Genomic DNA, 19919 nt, shown 5'->3' with positions numbered 1-19919 from the left:
TATAACCAAAGAGGGATTCATACCCATAAAATAGAATGAACTGTCACAGATCAATAAAATAACCCAGTAGAAATATAACAAATAACCCAGTAGAAAAATGAGCAAGTACCCAACAGTCATCACACAGAAGAAAACTAATGGCCAATAAATATATGAAAAAAACTTCAGTCAGAGGAGTAGAAATAATTAAAAACATGTAGAACAACTGCAGATGGATTTGTGAATTTGTAGAAAGACTCTGAAGACGGCTTGGCATATGCATATCATATAACCCAGAAGCTCCACTCTTAGGTCTGTACCCTGGAGCAGTGGTTCTGAAAGTGTGGTCTTTGGGTCACATGGCATCAGCATCGTCTGAGAACTTGCTAGAAATACAAATCTTCAGGCTCAACCCCAGATCTACCAAATAAAACTCCAGTGGTAGGACCCAGGGATCTGTGTGTTAACAAACAACCCAGGTGTTCTTTTTATTCTGGTGCTGGTGTAATTCAATTTATACAAAAAGATAGCCACACAATTGTTTTTATGATAAGAATTGGAAGCAACCTGCATGTCCAACCATAGGATGGATAAACAAAGAATGAAATAATTCACAGTCCTCAAGTGAGAATGAACCAAAGCTGTGATCTTTAACAGGGAAGAATCTCAAAGACATAATGTTGAGTTTAATAAGCCAGTCATAGAAGAATACACATATTATGATTCGAGTTACCTAAAGTAGGAAGCTAACAATATATCACTTAGGGATACAGATATTAAAATTATAACAAAAAGCAAGAGAATTAACCCAAAATTTGGATAATGGTTACCTTGGGAAGAGAGGTGGCAGAGGGGAATGTGTGCTTGTGGAGAGGCCCATAGTGAGCTTCTAAGATATTTACTGGTAATGTTCTGTTCCTTTAGCTACATGGCAGATATATGATTGTTCATGTTATTTATAACTGTATATCTTTTTCATACATTTGTTTGTATGTTAGCTATGAGAGGCAGTGTAGTCCAGTGGTTAACAGTGTGGATCTAGCCAGACTGCCTGAGGTTAAATCCTGGTTCTGCCCCTTCTAGACTTTGTGAGCTTTGTGACCTTGGGGAGGTTTCTTAACCCCTCCATGCCTCAGATTCCTCATCTGTAAAATGGGGGTTCCAGTAGTCCTGACCTCATCCTTATATATAAAGTGCCTGGTATATAGTAAGCACTACTGGGTATTTGTTGTTGTTATTCTATGTTTGTTGCTATACTTATATGTTTCATATATTTCACAACAACAACAAAAAACTTCTTCAGGAAGAAATTAAAGCTAGACATTCTTTCTCTTTCTAGAATTGTTTGTATAATTTTTCTCAGGCACAAAGGAATCGATGGTACTGCAAATAAGATTCTTTTATTTGAATTCGAATACATTTTTTTTCCTGTTGAGCTTTTAGTTGTAATCTGCGTTTTATATCCTACTTGTTAGCAACATTCTCCTGTTGATTTTCTCTACTGTAATTATTTTCATAAAGCTTTGCGAAGCCATCTGACAGGTATGAGTGAAAAGGCACCCAACGCTTTTTAAAATCTCTCCAAGCTGGCTTGATTTTCCTTACCAGCCCCCGTCTCTCCATGGCAACAAATCTGCCCTCCAGGGAGTGGTAACCTGTGGGCAGTGCTGTCACTGGGCAGGGGTATGCCAGGTCAGAATAGGTTCCTAGGTTCATGAGATCTGTTACCTACAGGGCTTACAGGGATCTCCATGGAACAAAAGGGCAGGAAAGAAAAAAGGTTTTGAATTTGCCTTTCAGGGAAAATGGCAAACCAAAGCCTAAGAAAGAATCCTGTGTCAGATAGATGAATGAGTGAAAGGAAAAGTTATAAAATCGGCACAGTTTCATTGCTAAGAGATGAAATATCTGGCTGGAGATCAGAAAAATTCTGGTTGCTTTTTGACATCTTAAAACAGTGAGACCTTACGGGGGAAGGTATCTTCTTTGCCAAATAATTCCCATTCAGATTCATTCATCTGGGAAATATTAAGGACCTATTTTATGAGCCATGGCCACTGGGGAAGAATTTGTGAAGAAAACAGACCGGATCCCTGTCTTCTTGGAGTTTAAGGTCTAGAGGTTACAAAAGCATAAGGAAGTTAGAATATGAATGATTAAAAAGATAGCACAAGGGATAGGCAAGAAAGCTTCCCACTAGAAGGGATGTCTAAACTTAAACGTGAGGCGTAAATGAGTGTGTGTCAGTCAATGCAAGGTGGGGCAACATCAGGGAGAGAGAACATGGTGCTTTCAAGGAACCCAACAGTCAGTATGGCTGCCTGGGCTTAGTGTGGGGTAGTTTCCACAGATAACGTGTGAGAGGTGAATGGGGCAGGTCGTGTCAGACCTCAAGCACTGACAAAATGAATGAATGTGAAGATTAGTTGGAGGGAAGAGAGTCTGTGATGATGATATGGAATTTGTGTAATTCATTCGTTCTGATCCACAGTCAGAAAACATTCTGGACAATCTGATGGTGAAAATATGAGGTATGGATTGTTTCTCTACCCCTCTGTCCTCCTTAGTAATTTAAGCCATATTGGGAAATCAGATAAACTTAATTTATTTCAAACTCGGGCCTTAGGCATTATGAAAAATGATGTTGTCTTTCACGTGTGTGTCATGTTTGCATGTATCTTTGTGATTCGGAAGGAAGGTACCACACTCACACCCAGGCTTAGTGTGTTTCCTCGGGAGGCGCATGGAGAGCTCAGTCCCAGAAGCCACGGCAGTGGGTTTCCTGACGGTGCCCTCCCAACCGGGAGCTGTTCTGACCTTTTCATGCAAAGTAGAAATAGGAGTGGAAGTCGTCCTAATAACTTTTAGCCTAGGTCATAATTTCTGTGATGAAGAAAGACCCGCTATCATACCCTTCCTGTGGCTCTATGAGTTCTTACTCAGCCAGAAGGATACATTTCTCCCCAGCTGTAGCCCAGGACCACAGGTTTGCCTATTTAGTCATGTGAGTGGTGGGAATAGAGGGTTTCTGGGTCCAGACCTGAGGGGTCTGACCAGGCTGGCTGATCGTTTGATGGAAAATGAGAAAGGGAAGTTGTTCTCTACAAGGTGGGCCTCCTGAGAGATAGGAAGGGCAACAAAGCAACAGGAACAACAAAATGTTTCTTCATTTGACGTTTTGAATGGGCCTGTTTTACTTTGAGTTTTGTTTTGTTTAGAAATTCAGCAGGACAGGAGGAGGCAGGGCATGAGTCCTGTGACAGGAAGGACTTGAAGGTTTTGCCATTTGATCATTTGGCTTTGTTCATGTTGTGTGTAGGTTTTTTCTTTTTCTTCTCCTCTTCGTGGAAGCCATTCTTGACAAATGGCTGGCACTGTCTTCCTCTGATGACATCCTTCCCAATAAAAAATTTAAAATACCATCTCCCCCTCCAGGATGCACTGTGAGGGAAGAGGTGATTAAGAGAGAGAGATGTTTGCGAAGTTCTGACCCTCACACCATCCTCTCTGGCAGAGGTGGGGTAAAAATGAGCTATGTGACCTTCCTGACCCCAGCGTATCTTACTAAGTCCTTTTGCTGTTTTGAACTGTCTCGAGAAAGGAACCAGAAAATTAAAAGGAGACCTTGTGGACAGGCCAGAACATGAGTACAGTTGCCCTTTTTCTTTCTTTTCTTTTTACTGGATTATGCCCTGAAGTGTAGCAGAGCTGGCAGCTCCGTGCATCCTTTGTGGGGTCATGAAATGAACCGTTGATAGGAAATATACCAAGTTCACATTTTCAGGTGGCGTGGTTGGAATTCACGGGGGTTGGGCTACACAACCTGTCATTCTCTTTACTAATTCCAGTAAGATTCTCTTAGGAGGCCTAAACATCCTGCAAAATTTGGAAAGCGTGCTCAGAGAAAGGCGTGGAAGGGGTTTTCTGAGGCAAGAGATCTTGGACTGATGATCTCCTCTGTAAGGCTGGAGGTTTAGTGGCAGGTCTCCCAGAAAGAATATTCAAAATGGAGGCAAGTACGTAAATATGCAAAGAAGATGCTTAGTAATATGTTAGAGAGGAGTAAATTGTTAATATTACTAACGGAGATAGGTGTGGGCCAAGCTGAGTGGACCTCGGGACAAAGAACACATGAAAACATGTCATGGATTTACATCCCAAATGCCCAGGCAAGACGTAGCAAGGATTTTTTTGCCCAGTCCTTCATTTCCCAAAACCTGTCTGTGGAAACCTCATCCTGGTAACTTGGACCAAATGACCCTCAGTGCCCCTGCCATGTCACTCTGGGGGCTTATGAAGGGGTATTAAATCTGTAAGTACCAACGTACTGTAAACTCCAGACAGCATCTCCTTAATAAGAGAAGCCTTCTTGATGGTCACGCTTCAAATGTTCTTCATATCCATGCTGTCCTTGGCTCTGATAACTGTGTGCCACATTGATGAGGAAGAGATTAATCAGTAGAAAGTTAATAGAAAAACACCCACCAAAACTGACAGCAGGATATTAATGCAGGTATTAAATGCTAGTTTGTATTACCTTGATAATATGAACCATTTTGGCAAAAGACAAAGGTTCTTTTTATGAGATGTTTCTGTGAGTTGGCTGAACTAACTTCTCCCACTGCTATATGTTTTTGTTTTTTTTTTTTTTGCGGTACACGGGCCTCTCACTGTTGTGGCCTCTCCCGTCGCAGAGCACAGGCTCCGGATGCACAGGCTCAGCGGCCATGGCTCACGGGCCCAGCCGCTCCGCGGCATGTGGGATCTTCCCTGACTGGGGCACGAACCCGTGTCCCCTGCATCGGCAGGCGGACTCTCAACCACTGCGCCACCAGGGAAGCCCTGCCATATGGTTTTGAAAAACTATGCCTCAAATGTAAAAAGGAAGGGTTCCTCCCATCGCCAGCCCCAACCTCACATCAGTTACAGGTTTTAAGAACAAACTGGTGAGCGTTTTATCTCATGTTGAAGACTAGATAAAATCTGCATTTTTGTTTCTTTTGCAATGTTGAGCATATTCAGATCCGTGGGAATGTGGACGTCAGCCCACCATCCTGCCCTTGACAGCCTCTGAACTGCCCCCTGCCAGGCCCACCTTTCCTTCCTCAGTGCTGTTGATATGGCCATTGGAGCGGAGCTGTGTGGCCACTTAGTTGGAACATAAGGACATTTTATTTATTTAATTTTATTTATTTATTTATGGCTATGTTGGGTCTTCATTGCTGCACGCGGGCGTTTTCTAGTTGTGGCGAGAGGGGCTACTCTTCATTGCGGTGCATGGCTTCTCGTTGTGGAGCATCGGCTCTAGGCGCACGGGCTTCAGTAGTTGTGGCACGCAGGCTCAGTAGTTGTGGTACGCAGGCTCAGTAGTTGTGGCACACGGGCTTAGCTGCTCCTCGGCATGTGGGATCTTCCCGGACCAGGGCTCGAACCCATGTCCCCTGCACTGGCAGGCGGATTCTTAACCACTGCGCCACCAGGGGAGCCCCCGTCGGGGCATTTTAAAGGGCTTCCCAGGGACGATGCAGAAGAAAATAGTCTGATATGCCCCCTCCTATCGAAATGTTGCTGTTTGGGATTTGAACTAAAACTCACACCACCTTGAGAAACCAGGAAGCTGGTGCTGGGGCAGAGAGGTGGACGAGGCCTGGTGGGTGTTCTCGCCATCTCCCATGGGGGTGGTGAGCTCTCCCTAGTCCGTGGCCTTGCACCTGCTGACACACACCCCCAGGGGACACAGGGACAGTGCTGTGGGCAGCGGCTGTCGCTGTTCCCTGTCTCAGGGTACTCCGCCTGAGTGAAGTCCCCACACTCCAGGCGGGACAGAAGCTGGTGTGAGCACCTTCGATGGCTTCAGAGCCAGACGAGGGACACATGTGGCTCAGCCCCCAGCAGCGAGCCTGAGGCGGGCCTCCTCCCAGGACAAGTTGCCTGGTTCTGAGCACAACAAAGAGCTCCCTCCAAGTCACCCGCCCTCACCCCACCTACCCCGTTACCATAGATCCCTGCCAATGTTCCCAAGCTTGGGAGAGCTTTTCTACCTCTTAAATCTCAGAGGCCTGCTCAGAATGCAAAGAGGATTCCTTCTCCTGTTCCCATCATACTCTATTACTGCGGGGCCTCGGCAGATGGAAGCTGCCTTTTATATGCAAATATTCGGAACCCATTAATTCCCCAGTTCCTGCCACCTACCCTCCCTCTTGTAAGACCCTGTCTGTACCATCCAAATGGCAAATAGAAGTTCCTGCCCAACTAGAACTGTTGGCTTTAAGGCCAGTTTACAGCCTGAGGCCTGAAACGGACTTATTTTTGACACTCCGATCTGCTGATTCAGATGTGGTCTTGTGGGAAGAGACTCTACAAAAGGTGGATGACTGCGGGCAAAACTCTTGGTCGGGGAGAGAGGCCTTTTATGTCTAATGAGGGAAATGCTTTAGGAAGGTTCTGTTTACCCCGGCAGGACCTTTGAGGCATGCACTAGCATTATTCCAGATTCGAGAGGCTAAGGAGTTTTTCCCCAGCGGCCCCGATGTGGGCGGTCGTGCAGCCAGGCTGGGACTCGTGGCAACCCAGCCCACACCCGGGGCCCCTCGTACACCCCACTGAAGAGGTGAAAGAGCTAAGAAGTGTCCAGAGGTGGCAAGGACGACAGAGACGATGGAGGATTTGCCCTCTGGCCTCCTTCCACCCTGACTTTAGCGTCAGTGGTTGTGAAAAGAGCCTCTGGCCTTCCCGTGGTCCTTCAGCCCCTCTTCCTTTTCTGCTTTTCTTCTCTCCCCTACTGTCCCTCCTCTGCTCCCTCTGGCTCGGCCCGAGGAAGCCTCTGCGCCAGGCCCTGTGCGCCTGCCAAGTCAGACCACTCCCAACCGCCGCCCCTTTCAGCAGAGCTCGGCCGATCGATATGGAAAGCTTCAGCCAGAGAAGAAAAATGCTCTCAAAGTACAAAACTGGTCTCCCTGGGAGGCTCTTCGTTAGGAGGGGTGAGTACCCCAGCTACTCCCGTACTACTTCCCGGATGCGGTCTGACGGAGCCTTCCGCGTGAGGCCCTCAGGCCGGGCCCTGCTGCCGCCCCACATCCAGCTTCCAGAATCATGGGGTTCCTCAGCCCCTCGTCATCCCGGCCGGGGTATAACGGAATCCACGACCCTTTCGCTGTCATCAGCTGCACCATATTCTTCTCTGCTGCTCCCCTGTATGTCCTGTATTTGTAGTTCATGTTTTGACTCAAATCCTCTCCTGCCGCCTCCTGCGCCCTTCAGTCTCTGGCACGTGTGCCTTTGTGTTCAGCCTCAGCACCACACTCAGTAGAACCCTCCTGTCTTACTGCCACATGAAGCAGTCTTTTTTGTTACCAAACCAGACAGCCCTTGTCAGGTAGAAACTGCAGGAGAATGAAATGGGGGAGAGGAGAAGCAGTCCTTTCCCTCCAGAGGAAATGTCTCTTCTCTTCCTCAGGTACCAGTCTTGATATAAAGCAACCTTTATAGGTGGTTTATAGGTGGTTTCCTGCCTGGGGCAGATGGTGCTTGACTAAGGATGCTCATGAGTTCTAAAGTGTCCATCAGCCTGGCTGAGATTGGAGCTGGGGCAAAAGAAACCTCCTCCTAAGAACTAGGTGCCTGGGGTTGTGTTGAGGTGATCAGCTTATGAGGAAGGATCCCCACAAGTGGCCTCATTTTACCTAAACACCATTTGTGACTTCATTTCGATACTGCGTCTCCTGTAGCGTGAAGGAAACCAGTCCTAGAGTTCAGCTGCACTGTTCAGTTACTGCAGGCAGCATCTGATCAGTGCCGTTCAGTTGTCCGTGCAGACTGCTCCTTCACAGGCGGGACGTCGCATTCGCATTTGCCAGGGAAGCCTCGCAAAGAGAAGTCAGGTGGAGGAATCTGGCTCCTGGCCACAGTGTTGGAAGCAATGGTCCAAGGCGTTCTCCCTAAGCTTCCCGCTCAGGTTGGGGCATCCTTCCTGCAGCACGTGGATGATGGCAAGAACCTGATGAAACTGAGGTTCTGTGAGGAGGGGGGTGGGTAGGCCCACCACACAGGAAAGTGTGAGGCCAAACCTCACACCACATGTAGGGTTCTAAAACATGTTCTAGAACTGGAAGAACCCAGAACGTCCCCCAGTAAAGGCACATTTAAAAATCTCTGTAGATAACCCAAGGCACACAGTAAACAGCCCTACCGAAGAGAGGCTCCTATCTTACCTTCAAGCCTACCATGAGAAAGGATAACTAGATACAACAGAGCCTTCCCTCTGTCCCCTCAAAGAAAACCTAACAGAACAGGATGAAGGAAACTTTAAACATGTACAAATAGAACCATAAGGTAAGAAGAGACGGATTTGGAAAAGAACCAAATAGAAATTTGCAATGGTGAAAAATATGTCATTGAAATAAAGTAACTCGCTGAATGGAGAGAATAGTAAACTGCTAAAGTATGAATTAGTGAACTGAAAGATATTACCAAGAGATTTTAAAAAAACAGGAAAGAGGTTGAAATCTGGAAGGTAAAATGAGAAGGCTCTAACAGGAGAAAACATAAAAAATAGAGGGGAGTCAGCATTCAAAAAGTTCATGGTTGAAAATTTTCCAGAATCAGAAATATCTTCTCAGTTTGAAGGAGTAAAACTAATTTCCAACCATGATAAATAAAAAGAAATTCTCATTATTATGTCTCAGTGGAACTTCATACCATCAACAACAAAATATCAACAATAACAATTTAATAAGCTACCAATGAGAAAAGACGTTTACTTATAAAAAAATGAAACAAGGGGCTTCCCTGGTGGCGCAGTGGTTGAGCATCCTCCTGCCGATGCAGGGGACACAAGTTCGTGCCCCGGTCTGGGAAGATCCCACATGCCGCGGAGCGGCTGGGCTCGCAAGCCATCGCCGCTGAGCCCGCAAGCCATCGCCGCTGAGCCCGTGCGTCCGGAGCCTGTGCTCCACAACGGGAGAGGCCACAACAATGAGAGGCCCGCGTACCGCAAAAAACAAAAAAACAAAAAACAACCAAAAAAAAATGAAACAAGGGCTTCCCTGGTGGTGCAGTGGTTAAGAATCCGCCTGCCAATGTAGGGGACACGGGTTTGAGCCCTGGTCCGGGAAGATGCCACGGAGCAACTAAGCCTGGGCACTGCCAACTGCTGAGCCTGCACTCTAGAGCCTGTGAGCCACAAATACTGAAGCCTGCACGCCACAACTACGGCAGCCCACGTGCCTAGAGCCCGTGCTCCGTAGCAAGAGAAGCCACTGCAATGAGAAGCCTGTGCACCGCAATGAAGAGTAGACCCCACTCGCCGCAACTAGAGAAAACCCGTGCACAGCGACAGACCCAAAGCAGCCAAAAATAATAAATAAATAAAATAAATAAATTTATTTTTAAAAAATGAAACAAGACAGACTTCTCAACAAGAGAGGTCAGAAAAGATGAAATATTATGTCCAAACTGCTAGGGTAAAATAAGTCAGTCTAGAATTCTGTACCCGATAAAGCTATGATCCAAGATTAAAGGCAAAAATAAAGATTTTTGTGGCCCCAAAACTTGGTGAGTTTATCCCTTTTAACAGACCACTGTTAAGAGCATTACTAAAAATGTACTTCAACAGAAGGAAATCAAGTCCAGAAGAAAGGAATGGACTTCGAAAAGCAAAGAAGTTACTATGTTGGTTTATATACATTATAATAATGACTTAATAGGAGTTTAAAAACAAGGCAAATTTAAAATACTAGGCAATAACATTACAAATGAAAGAAGGCATTCTAATATCTTTTTATTTTCTGGAGAAGGACACAAATATTGATTGACATATATTAAAAACTTAAGCATAGCTGCTAAAACAACAGAAATAATCACTTCTCAACTAGTAGAGAGAGGAAAAAGGTATTCAAGAAAGCAAACAACCTGACAGAAATCAAGAAAGGAAAGAAAAATAGAAAATACTAAATAAATTTTATGTATGTATGTATATGTATGTGTGAATGGTGGCAAAAATAAATTCAGAATAGCAGTTTTTACAACAGGTTTAACGTGCATCTTAGTAACTATAAAGGTGAGATTTTATTTTAATTAGCCATCTACCAATAATGAAATACACTTTAAATAATACAAAGTTTAGAAGTCCTACAGTGCCTTGTGGAATTTATCATTGGCGAATATCAGGTTGAGAAGGTAGCACTGAAAACGACTACGATTTCCTACTTAAGAGACTGGGGACAGCATTAACTAAGGATGATAGATGAGAAAGTCCCACCTTGGCAGTGAAAGTAAGTTAACATTTATTGACTCTTCCTGAGTCCTAACTGGGGCCTACCAAGGAAAGTAAGAAGAGCTGTGCCACGTGTCATGGAAGCCCAGACATAGGAGAACTTGGAGTGTGCCATGGTGTGGTGGGCAAGCCAACCTCAACACCTCCCACCTCTGCAAACAAAAAGGAGAACTAGAAGAAAAGACAGGAGATGTCAAGAATAAAGAAGCTGGCCAGAAGTACGGTGTCTGTGCTGGAGAAAGGTCAAGTGGAATGAGCACGGAGAAGTGTAGGAGGCCGGATTAGCAGGGTATTGGGCCTACTGGTAAGAAATGAAGGAAGAAAAAGGAAGTAAGAAATGGAGGAAGCAAAAATGGGTCTTCTCTCTTGCGAGAGTTCACCTAAGGGAAGACAGAATGGATGACAGAGAGAAATGCAGGCTCAAGGGACGTTATCTTGGCATAGGCAATAACCAGTTTTGAGAAGAAAACCTTAATTTTCTAGAGCCCTTGGGTTTCCTGGGTAACCATCTTTTCTAGGTGACCTAATGCCGCTTTTTAAAATACCAAAGCTAATTTTGACCATTTTTTCAATACCCAAAGTCTCCAGCAATAGCAATTTCAGGATGGTCTCTTGCCTTTAACTACGGATGATGCTCTTATGTGACTTAAATAAAATGAGGTAGGCACTGTTTTGATTTTAACTTTTTTTAACTGAAGTATACTTGATTTATAATATTGTGTTAGTTTCAGGTGTACAGCAAAGCGATTCAGTTTTAAATGTATTTTTTCAGAATCTTTTCCATTATGGGTTATTACAAGATACTGAATATAGTTCCCTGTGCTACACAGTAAATCCTTGTTGTTTATCTATTTTATATATAGTAGTATGTATCTGTTAATCCCATACTCCTAATTTATCCCCTCCCCCCTTTCCCTTTTGGTAATAGCCATAAGTTTGTTTTCTATGTTTGTGAGTCTGTTTCTGTTTTGTAAATAGATTCATTTGTATTATTTTTTTAGATTCCACATATAAGTGATATAATATTTTTCTTTCTCTGTCTGACTTTATTTAGTATGATATTCCCTAGGTTCATCCATGTTGCTGCAAATGGCAATATTTCATTCTTTTTTATGGCTGAGTAATGGTCTATTGTGTGTGTATATACACACACACAAACACACCACCCCCCCACGTCTTTTTTATCCATTCATCTGTTAATGGGCACTTGGGTTGTTTCCATGTCTTGGCTATTGTAAATAGTGCTGCTGTGAACACTGGGATGCATGTATCTTTTCAAACTAGAGTTTTCATCTTTTCTGGACATATGCCCAGGAGTGAGATTGCCGGATCATGTGGTAGCTCTATTTTCAGTTTTTTTAAGGAACCTCCATCCTGTTCTCCATAGTGGCTATACCAATTTGCATTCCCACCAACAGTGTAGGAGGGTTCCCTTTCTCCACACACTCTTCAGCGTTTATTGTTTGTAGACTTTTTTTAAAAATGAATTTATTTAATTAACTTATTTTTGGCAGCGTTGGATCTTCGCTGCTGTGTGCAGGCTTTCTCTAGTTGCAGTGAGCGGGGGCTACTCTTCGTCGTGGTGCGCATGTTTCTCTCGTTGCGGAGCACGGGCTCTAGACGCACCGGCTTCAGTAGTTGTGGTTCACGGGCTTTAGAGTGCAGGCTCAGTAGTTGTGGCTCGCGGGCTCTAGAGCACAGGCTCAGTAGTTGTGGTGCACGGCCTTTGTTGCTCCGTGGCATGTGGGATCTTCCTGGACCAGGGATTGGACCCATGTCCCCTGCACTGGCAGGCAGATTCTTAACCACTGCATCACCAGGGAAATCCTGTTCATTTAACCTTTCATTTAACCTTGTTCTGATCTCAGCCGTTGCCCCATGACCGCAGGACCTGTGATTTACCACAGAGACCGGTCCTGACTTCCTTCATCTGTTTCTTTTAACATTTTTAAGTAACTTCCTTTCGCTGCCAGCCATCTTTTCTCATTACTTGCCATAATCTTCTGTGTCTAGTTTGCTCATGAGCTGAGTTAAGGTGTGTTCAGCCCTGACAGATGAATCTACGAACTAGTATATTGCCTCAGCCAGCTTTCTGAACTTGAAAGGCTAAGGTCTAGACCCTGGTCAATCACTAGGGTAATAAACATCAACTGATATTGATGGTAGCCTTTCCCTGTGAGGTTTTATCTCAGACATGCAATTCAGTATAAACCCAAGAGTAACCTGGGGTGAGCATCTGAGAGCTCTTCTGAATGTAGTATATGAGTGGCAGCATGTGGATAAGGGGCATGTATTTGCCCCTTTAGCCAAAGGCCTCTTTGGAGTCCTTTCTGTTTATTTCGTGATCCCAGTAGGAAGAGAATCCCCAGGAGGCTAACTGGTGGCCCCTTCCCTCAAGTGTAACTGGAGATACTTCTGCCTCAAAACTGATAATTCTCTCAATAAGGATAGAAAAAGAAGGTGTCTCTCCTACCCACCTACCACCCATCCTCTAGGAGGAAAGTCACTTATTTTGTATTAACCACCTTTAGTGTATGCTACACCTCTCTCTGCCTGGGCTGTCTGAGTAGACTTGAGTCTCAGAGACTCCACAGCCTGGAATCTTAACAATCCTGAGGTTATTTCCTACAGACCTTGTTCTTAAGTAATGTAACAATGGGGCTAGATGCAGGTCTCTTTTAACATGAGAGTCGCTTATTCCGTAAGGGGTTTTAACAGAAGAAATGCAAGAGGCTTCTGGTGTTCTGAATTCCACAACTCACAGTTCTGAAGGCAAGGCCGAGTGACATTCCAAGCAGGGAAAGGCCACAGTAACATCAGGGTGGTCTGTTGTTTAAGGTCCACAGGCTGGCTTCCAAGAGGCCTTCCTTACAGGGTGACATTTATTATCTTGGTGATTTACCAGAGGCTGGCTTTTAGCTTCTCAGGTTCAGAAACTGGTTTAATCAACACACAAAGAACAGATTCATTATCAGAGCTGGGCTCACCTTAACCAAGCTTTCATGATTGATCTGCAAACTGAAGAAATGCCAGTTGACGTTTATATGGAGAAATAGGACTGACGTTCTTAAAGTACAAATGACCAGCTCACTCTTTCTCTGTCGGCAGGCCACACAGGGAGGCAGGTCATAATTAGAAGGTTATATGGTGAACATGAAATCAAAATCAAGGGAAACTGTATATTCTATGGCAGAAGCTAAGAGTCATCCATCCTCACTAAATATGGTCCTACCAGTGGAACTACATTTCTTTGAAATCTGTTGGATAAGACTCCCTCTGCCTCAATCTGTGTTTGGACAGACACCTGCCAATGTTTTTGTCTCCTTGTTTTAGGCGTCCAGGCTAACCTAGGCTACATACACCCAAATCACCTCCCACATTAGTCTTTTTCTAGATTTTAATGCTTTCCATCCATTTATGGCATAGTCATTAATTCTTCTTTGAGTTTATGCTCTAAGTCTCAGTGAGCAATCTTATTTTCAAATTCTTGGGGATCCCTCACTGTACTTACAGTGGTGAGGAGAAGAGTGTGGCATTGATGACGGTGGATGTTACAGCTTGACCACACCGAGGTTTCCCAGTCATATACCAATAAAACCTTTGCATTTTTACTATGCTCCTTTGCTACCTGCGCTATCATTAATATTTTTCTTTAAATCAGCTCACTTTTTAAAAACAATTTATTTAAAAAGGAGATTTACCCCTACCAGAAGTGGAAAATGACGATCCTTTGTCCTAAAAGCAATGTGGCTCTAAAAATAAACATTGGAAACAAAAGTTCTTATTTTTCCCATATACTTTTTTTTAGCTACACACTGTTTGCTGTAGAAAGCTCTGAGCCTGAGCAGATATGTGTTAAAGATACACCAGCACGAAACTGGGACTCTTTTGTTGACATCAAAATTCTCAAAAGAGGACTGAAAAGCAGAACAATTTAGGAGGTTATTTACTGTATGTAGAATCTTGTCCATCTACCACCTAACTAGTAGTCTCACATTAGGCATCACACATTTGGGAAAAAGATGGCCTAGGTTTTTGTGACTTTAAGGGTGTTTGAAAACAGTTCATACAGCTGTAGTGATGCCTCCTTCCCAGCCTTGCCTGACCCCCGATTCTGCCTGATGCCACACTGACAGTGTCATTCCTGCCTCTCCCTGTACAGGTACACACTGGCGGCTCAGGACCTGGTGATGCGTGCCCGTGGCGTCCTGAAGGACAGAGGATGGCGGATATCCAATGACCGACTGGGCTCAGGAGATGACATCTCTGTATATGTCATTCCTTTAATACATGGAAACAAACTGTCATGAAAACAGCCCAGAGTTTTAGAAGGACAGAAGGGAAGAAAGCTGGAATGCCTCTGGGCGGGGCCGGGCTGGGAAGTGCCCCAGCAGAGTTCCAGACGATGCCCCTCCTCCCTGCCCAGGTGGGAAGCTTGCTGCCGAAAGGCCTCTGGCTGAGCTCCAAGAGGACCCTCGGGTTTCAGTTTCCTCTTTAGTAACAGGTCTGGATACTCAACAAGAGCAAAACATAAAGGCTGCGACTGAGTGTTGTGCTTCTGTCGGTTCCTTTCATAGGCCTCCTAGGTGGCCACTGCCCATTTGGGAGCACATCCGTCATATTTATTTTATCCAGAGTAGCTGGGGCAGCCCTTTGCGGGTGTCACTGGCAGAAGACTCTTCAGCCTGCCAAGCTGCCAACCTCCCTACGGGTTAAAAGTGCTGCATTGGAGAGTTGGGGATCATGCCTCAGAAGATGTAAGCGCCCATCTTCTAGTAAGCCTGAGATTTATTTCAGGGAACACTGTGTGTGTGTGTGTGTGTGTGTGTGTGTGTGTGTGTGTGTGTGTGTGTGTGTGTGTGTGTGTGTGTGTGTGTGTGTGTGTGTGTGTGTGTGTGTGTGTGTGTGTGTGTGTGTGTGTGTGTGTGTGTGTGTGTGTGTGTGTGTGTCTCTCTCTCTCTCTCTCTCTCTCTTTACTGTTTTTTTGGTGCCGGTGGGGTGTGGCAGGGAATTTTTTTTTCTTTTTTGACATTCCTTGAATCTTAATTGTTTTCCTTCCATAGAACAGGTCTGGGACTTTCCAGGCCCCTGTCGAGGAATCTGTGTGTCCAAGTCCAGCCCAGACTGTCCCCATATCCCGTAGCCCACACCACCCAGGCCGCCATCTGGAGCGGTGCCCTGGCTAATGGAGTTCAGTCTTTGTTATGTAACAGTTTTTCCCTGAGTTGCATTTTCTCACCAAATCAGTGTGTTTTTGTGGAAATATGGGTGTTTCTCTGGACCCACAGTTCCTCTGTCATCTTCAAGGGCCCCCCTGGTGTGGGTGAGGTCTCTCTGGGAGAGTCGGGATTTCGTTTCTGGAACGGTTGGCCCTCCCCCACCCGCTGTACCATAGGGACAGACACAAAGCAGGGTTGAAGCGAGCAGGTTAAGAGGTTCCTTGTATCAGTCAGTTCACCACACCCCATCTGAGGACCACTCCTCCATCTGGATCCAGGTTCCGTGGACCAGGACCGTCCCCAAGCCCCCTCCAAATAACATGTTAAGGAGCAGAGTTCTGTCAAGCGCTGTCTCTGCCTCCCCATCATATCTGGGCAAGGCCCGCTCGGAGTGGCCGTTTGATAAAAGTGAATTTGAATCAGGCTGACTGGTCATTCTCAGGCTGGACCCTCTGTTCCTTCTCCACGGAATCATGTCCCAGCCCCCCAGGTACCGAGACCCCTGTTCCCACTGTCACTCCACCTCTGGGTGTTCCTCACAAGAGCAGCGGCAGCCAGCATATCAGACCTCCCTGGTGCATCTCGGCCGGGAGGACTTGCAAAATAGATTTTTAGAAATCACTTTTAGGCAGACCGCTTCTGGGCATGGGGGACCTTATAGAGCAGTGTCCAGTCACCGAGTCTTCTCCCTGCAGACCTCCTGTGGTAGCGTCACCATCTTGACTACTTTTTGTAATAAGACGTGCTTCCCACCCATTAAAGACAGAGGTCATTGGTGTGATTCCCCCCAGAAGGCTGGAGAGCCAGTTCCACTTCTCCTGTTTGTTCAGTCCCTTCCGCAGAGGGGAGAACAGGAACCTTTCCTCTGGGTAGTGGGTCGCCTGCGCTTACATTCTTGGAATGTAGCTATTTTCTTAGGAATGTCCTGGAGCCTTCCTGCTTCGGAATGTATTCATCCCACAGTGTGGAGACAACCGCTGGTCTGGCAGGTGAAGTATGGCGGGAATTCACCCACCGAGTGTTTGCCAAAATGTTGTTTGGGAAGAACTGGACTCACTGGTCCCTTGTCGGGAGTCATCGTCATCTGACGGCTTCCCTCCTCCTTCAGGAAATCTTAGCCACCCCCAGCGTCTCTGTGGGGAGAAGTCTGTGGTAAACCATTTGCTGCCCTGGCAGAACAAGATGCTCTGGGGAAACAGGCAGGCATCCTACAACAGCGTGGTCCGCTTTCTGTTGCTGCTCTGACTCTCAAAACCACGTACGAATTCGGAAATGAGAAAGTTGTACCTGGAGGGCTCTGAGCTGCCTTCTTTGGGAGGCTGTCCTCACAAGCAGTCACCTCTCCCCCGTGTTTCCACTGCCTTTCACTTCTTTTATTTCCTGGGCTTCTCTCTGGGCCCTACCTTGAGCTGCTCTGGTTTTACTCAAGACACCAGAGTCAGAGTTTGCATGTGCATATCATAGAGATGTCATGACAGCCTGGACTCAATTCTCCAATTCATTTCCTGCCAAGGCATGTCTCAGCAAAAACTCTGGAAGCCCCTGATTCAATTTATCCTAAAGTTTTGAGTATTTAGTCCTACTGGATTTAGTTAGAAAGGTGTCCAGGAATTCTCCTCATAAGCCCCCTTGGGTGGAAGGATCTTAGTAGCAAGCTGAAGCCATGTTGTCAGTTTGGGGGATTGGAGGGAAACCACAAATGAGATGAATAAATCAAATGTGGAAAAAAAATGATCTGTTAATGCCCGCGGCAGGTCTGCCCAGCACCGATACTGCTCTGTGAATTGAGCTTACTCAGTTTTAGCCTCATTTTTCCCCCTTGGAGCATTCCTGGAAAGGTCAAAAGGCAACACACTCAAAATTCTGCAGAACATATTTATACGTGGTTCTGTGATCTTGCGTATCTGACTTACAGTCAAGTCTGCTTGCCCCAGTAGCCTCAAAGGAAGTCTTATTTAATAAAAGGCTTTCGATTTCCTAGTCAAGTCTTTACGGTTATCTGGGGGGGAGGGGTGTGGCCACTTCCTTAAATGAAAGCCTCTCTCAGTTCTAAATCTCTTTGCTGGACTGGCACTAGCTCTTCAGAATATTTGGTGACACTCTTTTCCTTAAAGAGAGCAAACTTGCACTCCATCCACACTGTGGCATTTTGTCAGGCAACAGGCAAACCTGTGTTCTCTCAAAACCTGAAATCGGAGCAGTACCAGACCCAGAAAACTGGAGGGTGTGTTCTCCTGTGGTTGTGCTTGCCTAACTGCTGTTCTTACAGAGGGAACAGAGAAGTGAAAGTCGGGCTAGGCCAAGTACTCAGCTGTCTAATAGGACAGAACCCCCAAAGTGGGAATTTGTTATTTTCCACAGTTTACAGTTTGGGGGAATTTGGGGTATTTAATTTCTTAATCCCTAGCAATTTACCTCCATGAGGCTGCATGAGGTCAGCTGTGCTCATTCTTTTTGTGCTCTTCTAAGTATTCATTTACTTCTTGGAAAGAATCACAGCTGTCAGTAGATACTGGTGGGCAAGGATGAGAGTCCCAGTATCCAGAGTTGGCCTCAGATCTTGGCCATTCGGGCAGGGTTTTCGGTTCACCAAGAGCACTAGCGTGGAAACACTTGGAAAAAAAACTCTCACATCTTTACGACTCTGGTCTAACCTCCTTCCTCATCTGCCAATCAACTTTATTTACAAGGCCACGAGTAGTCAGTGGTTTTCTTTCTCCACCACAGTCTGAGGATCTTACCTTTCCTTAAGCAGCCCAGCAGCTCCACTGCTTTCAGACTGAACATGTTAAACTTTAATGAGATTCTATTTTTGGTAAGTTCGTGCTATTGGGACACATGAAGAAAGCAGTGAGAGTCACTATCTATGCAAAAACCCACCAGGCTGACCCTAAAAGGTAGCGGATCTAAGAAAATACTAAAACAGTATCTGGCCACCGGACAGAATTTTACATTAGGAACTTGGATTTTTGAAGACTTTCAGTTGCAGAGACATGTCACAGCCTGTGCACCATAAGCCCCCCAAGTGTACTTTGGTTCTGTGTTGGGTGATGTGACTTATGTGCATACACTGGGATTTTTCAAAGGACACTACATGAGCAGCCCCACCTGCCTCTTCTGTAAGTACCGTGGTGGCTCTTTGTGGTTTGAGTGTCAGTCCAGGGAGTGCTGCTCTTTATAATCCACATGATTTGTGTAAATAGCTTTAATTTTGCCTTTGCGTCTTAGATATTTTGTTTATGTAGCGCCCAGGTAGACAGTGACCAAATGAGGCTTTAAATGTATTGTTTTCTACTGTGATGTACTTGAAGGAGAATCTCGTGTCCTCCACTCTTCCAGTCTTCCATAGTATTTTGTGTTTGGGGTGTCCTGAGGTTACTCTATTACTCCTGTTTTGCCTCCACTTTCTTTGTTTCTTTTGGAAACCCAGGGAGGTCCACAGTGGAGATCATTTGTAAGCAATGTATCATGGTCTGGGTTTCCAAGAAAATACCCTACGTACAGTGAATGAGAGGAATCTGCCTGAAAATGGTTTCGGAACCATGTACCTTTATGCTTTGTGATTGTGAAACCTTGACTTTTGTAATCCAAAAATGAAAACTGTTTAGTAAAGGGGATCTATTTTGTGTGTTTTGAAACTTAGGTGCAATGTTCCCTGGAAAAAGCTAAAGAAATGTATATGCTCAATGCCATTTTAAAATAAAATATTATACATATGTACATAGGACACCTTTAGCAAAACCTTTTTGTGTCATTTCGTTTAATTCACTAAGAAGTTTCTTCATACCAGGTAGTGGAATGAGTTGAGAGGGTCATGGCCTCATGGGGAGTCATCAACTGTGAACAGACTCAAAATCAGACGGGAATGGATGCCAACACTATAAATCTTCACAGGAATCAGCAGTAAGAGCTGTACATTTCACCAGTGCCTTTAGAACTACCATGGATATTACTCCCAAGAACTACTCCCAACAGGTAATTCTTTTTTTTTTTCTTTTTATTGAGGATAACTGACAGCATTATATTAGTTTCAGGTGTACAGCATAACGATGCAGTGTGTACATATTGTGAAACGATCATCACATTAAGTCTAGAGAACATCCATCACCATACAGCATTACTAACTTCTTTTCTTTGTGATGAGAACTTTTTTTTTTTTTTTTTTTTTTTTTGCGGTTCGCGGGCCTCTCACTGTTGTGGCCTCTCCCGTTGCGGAGCACAGGGTCTGGACGCGCAGGCTCAGCGGCCATGGCTCGTGGGCCCAGCCGCCCCGCGGCATGTGGGATCTTCCCGGACCGGGACACGAACACGTGTCCCCTGCCTCGGCAGGCGGACTCTCAACCACTGCGCCACCGGGGAAGGCCAGAACTTTTAAGATTTACTCTCTCAGCAACTTTCAAGTACGCACTACAGTGTCATTAGCAAATACTATGCAATTATAGTATAGT

At 45.2% G+C, this 19919-nt stretch overlaps 1 protein-coding gene across 4 annotated transcripts in view; it reads left to right on the top strand.

The window, feature by feature from the left end:
* Nucleotides 1–19631, top strand: part of PPM1H (protein phosphatase, Mg2+/Mn2+ dependent 1H) — a 264482-nt gene extending 244851 nt beyond the window's left edge. For all 4 annotated transcript variants that reach the window (XM_049693973.1, XM_049693972.1, XM_049693974.1 and 1 more), the window contains one exon: nt 14415–19631. In XM_049693973.1, coding sequence (XP_049549930.1) covers nt 14415–14562 — 148 coding nt within the window. In that variant the 3' untranslated portion in view covers nt 14563–19631. The remainder of the gene's footprint in view (nt 1–14414) is intronic.
* Nucleotides 19632–19919: the final 288 nt, after the last annotated feature.

This window comes from Orcinus orca, chromosome 11, assembly GCF_937001465.1.
Source record: "Orcinus orca chromosome 11, mOrcOrc1.1, whole genome shotgun sequence".
Lineage (NCBI taxonomy): Eukaryota > Metazoa > Chordata > Mammalia > Artiodactyla > Delphinidae > Orcinus > Orcinus orca.
The sequence above is the reverse complement of the archived record's forward strand: the minus strand, read 5'-3'. Positions and strand labels throughout refer to the sequence as shown.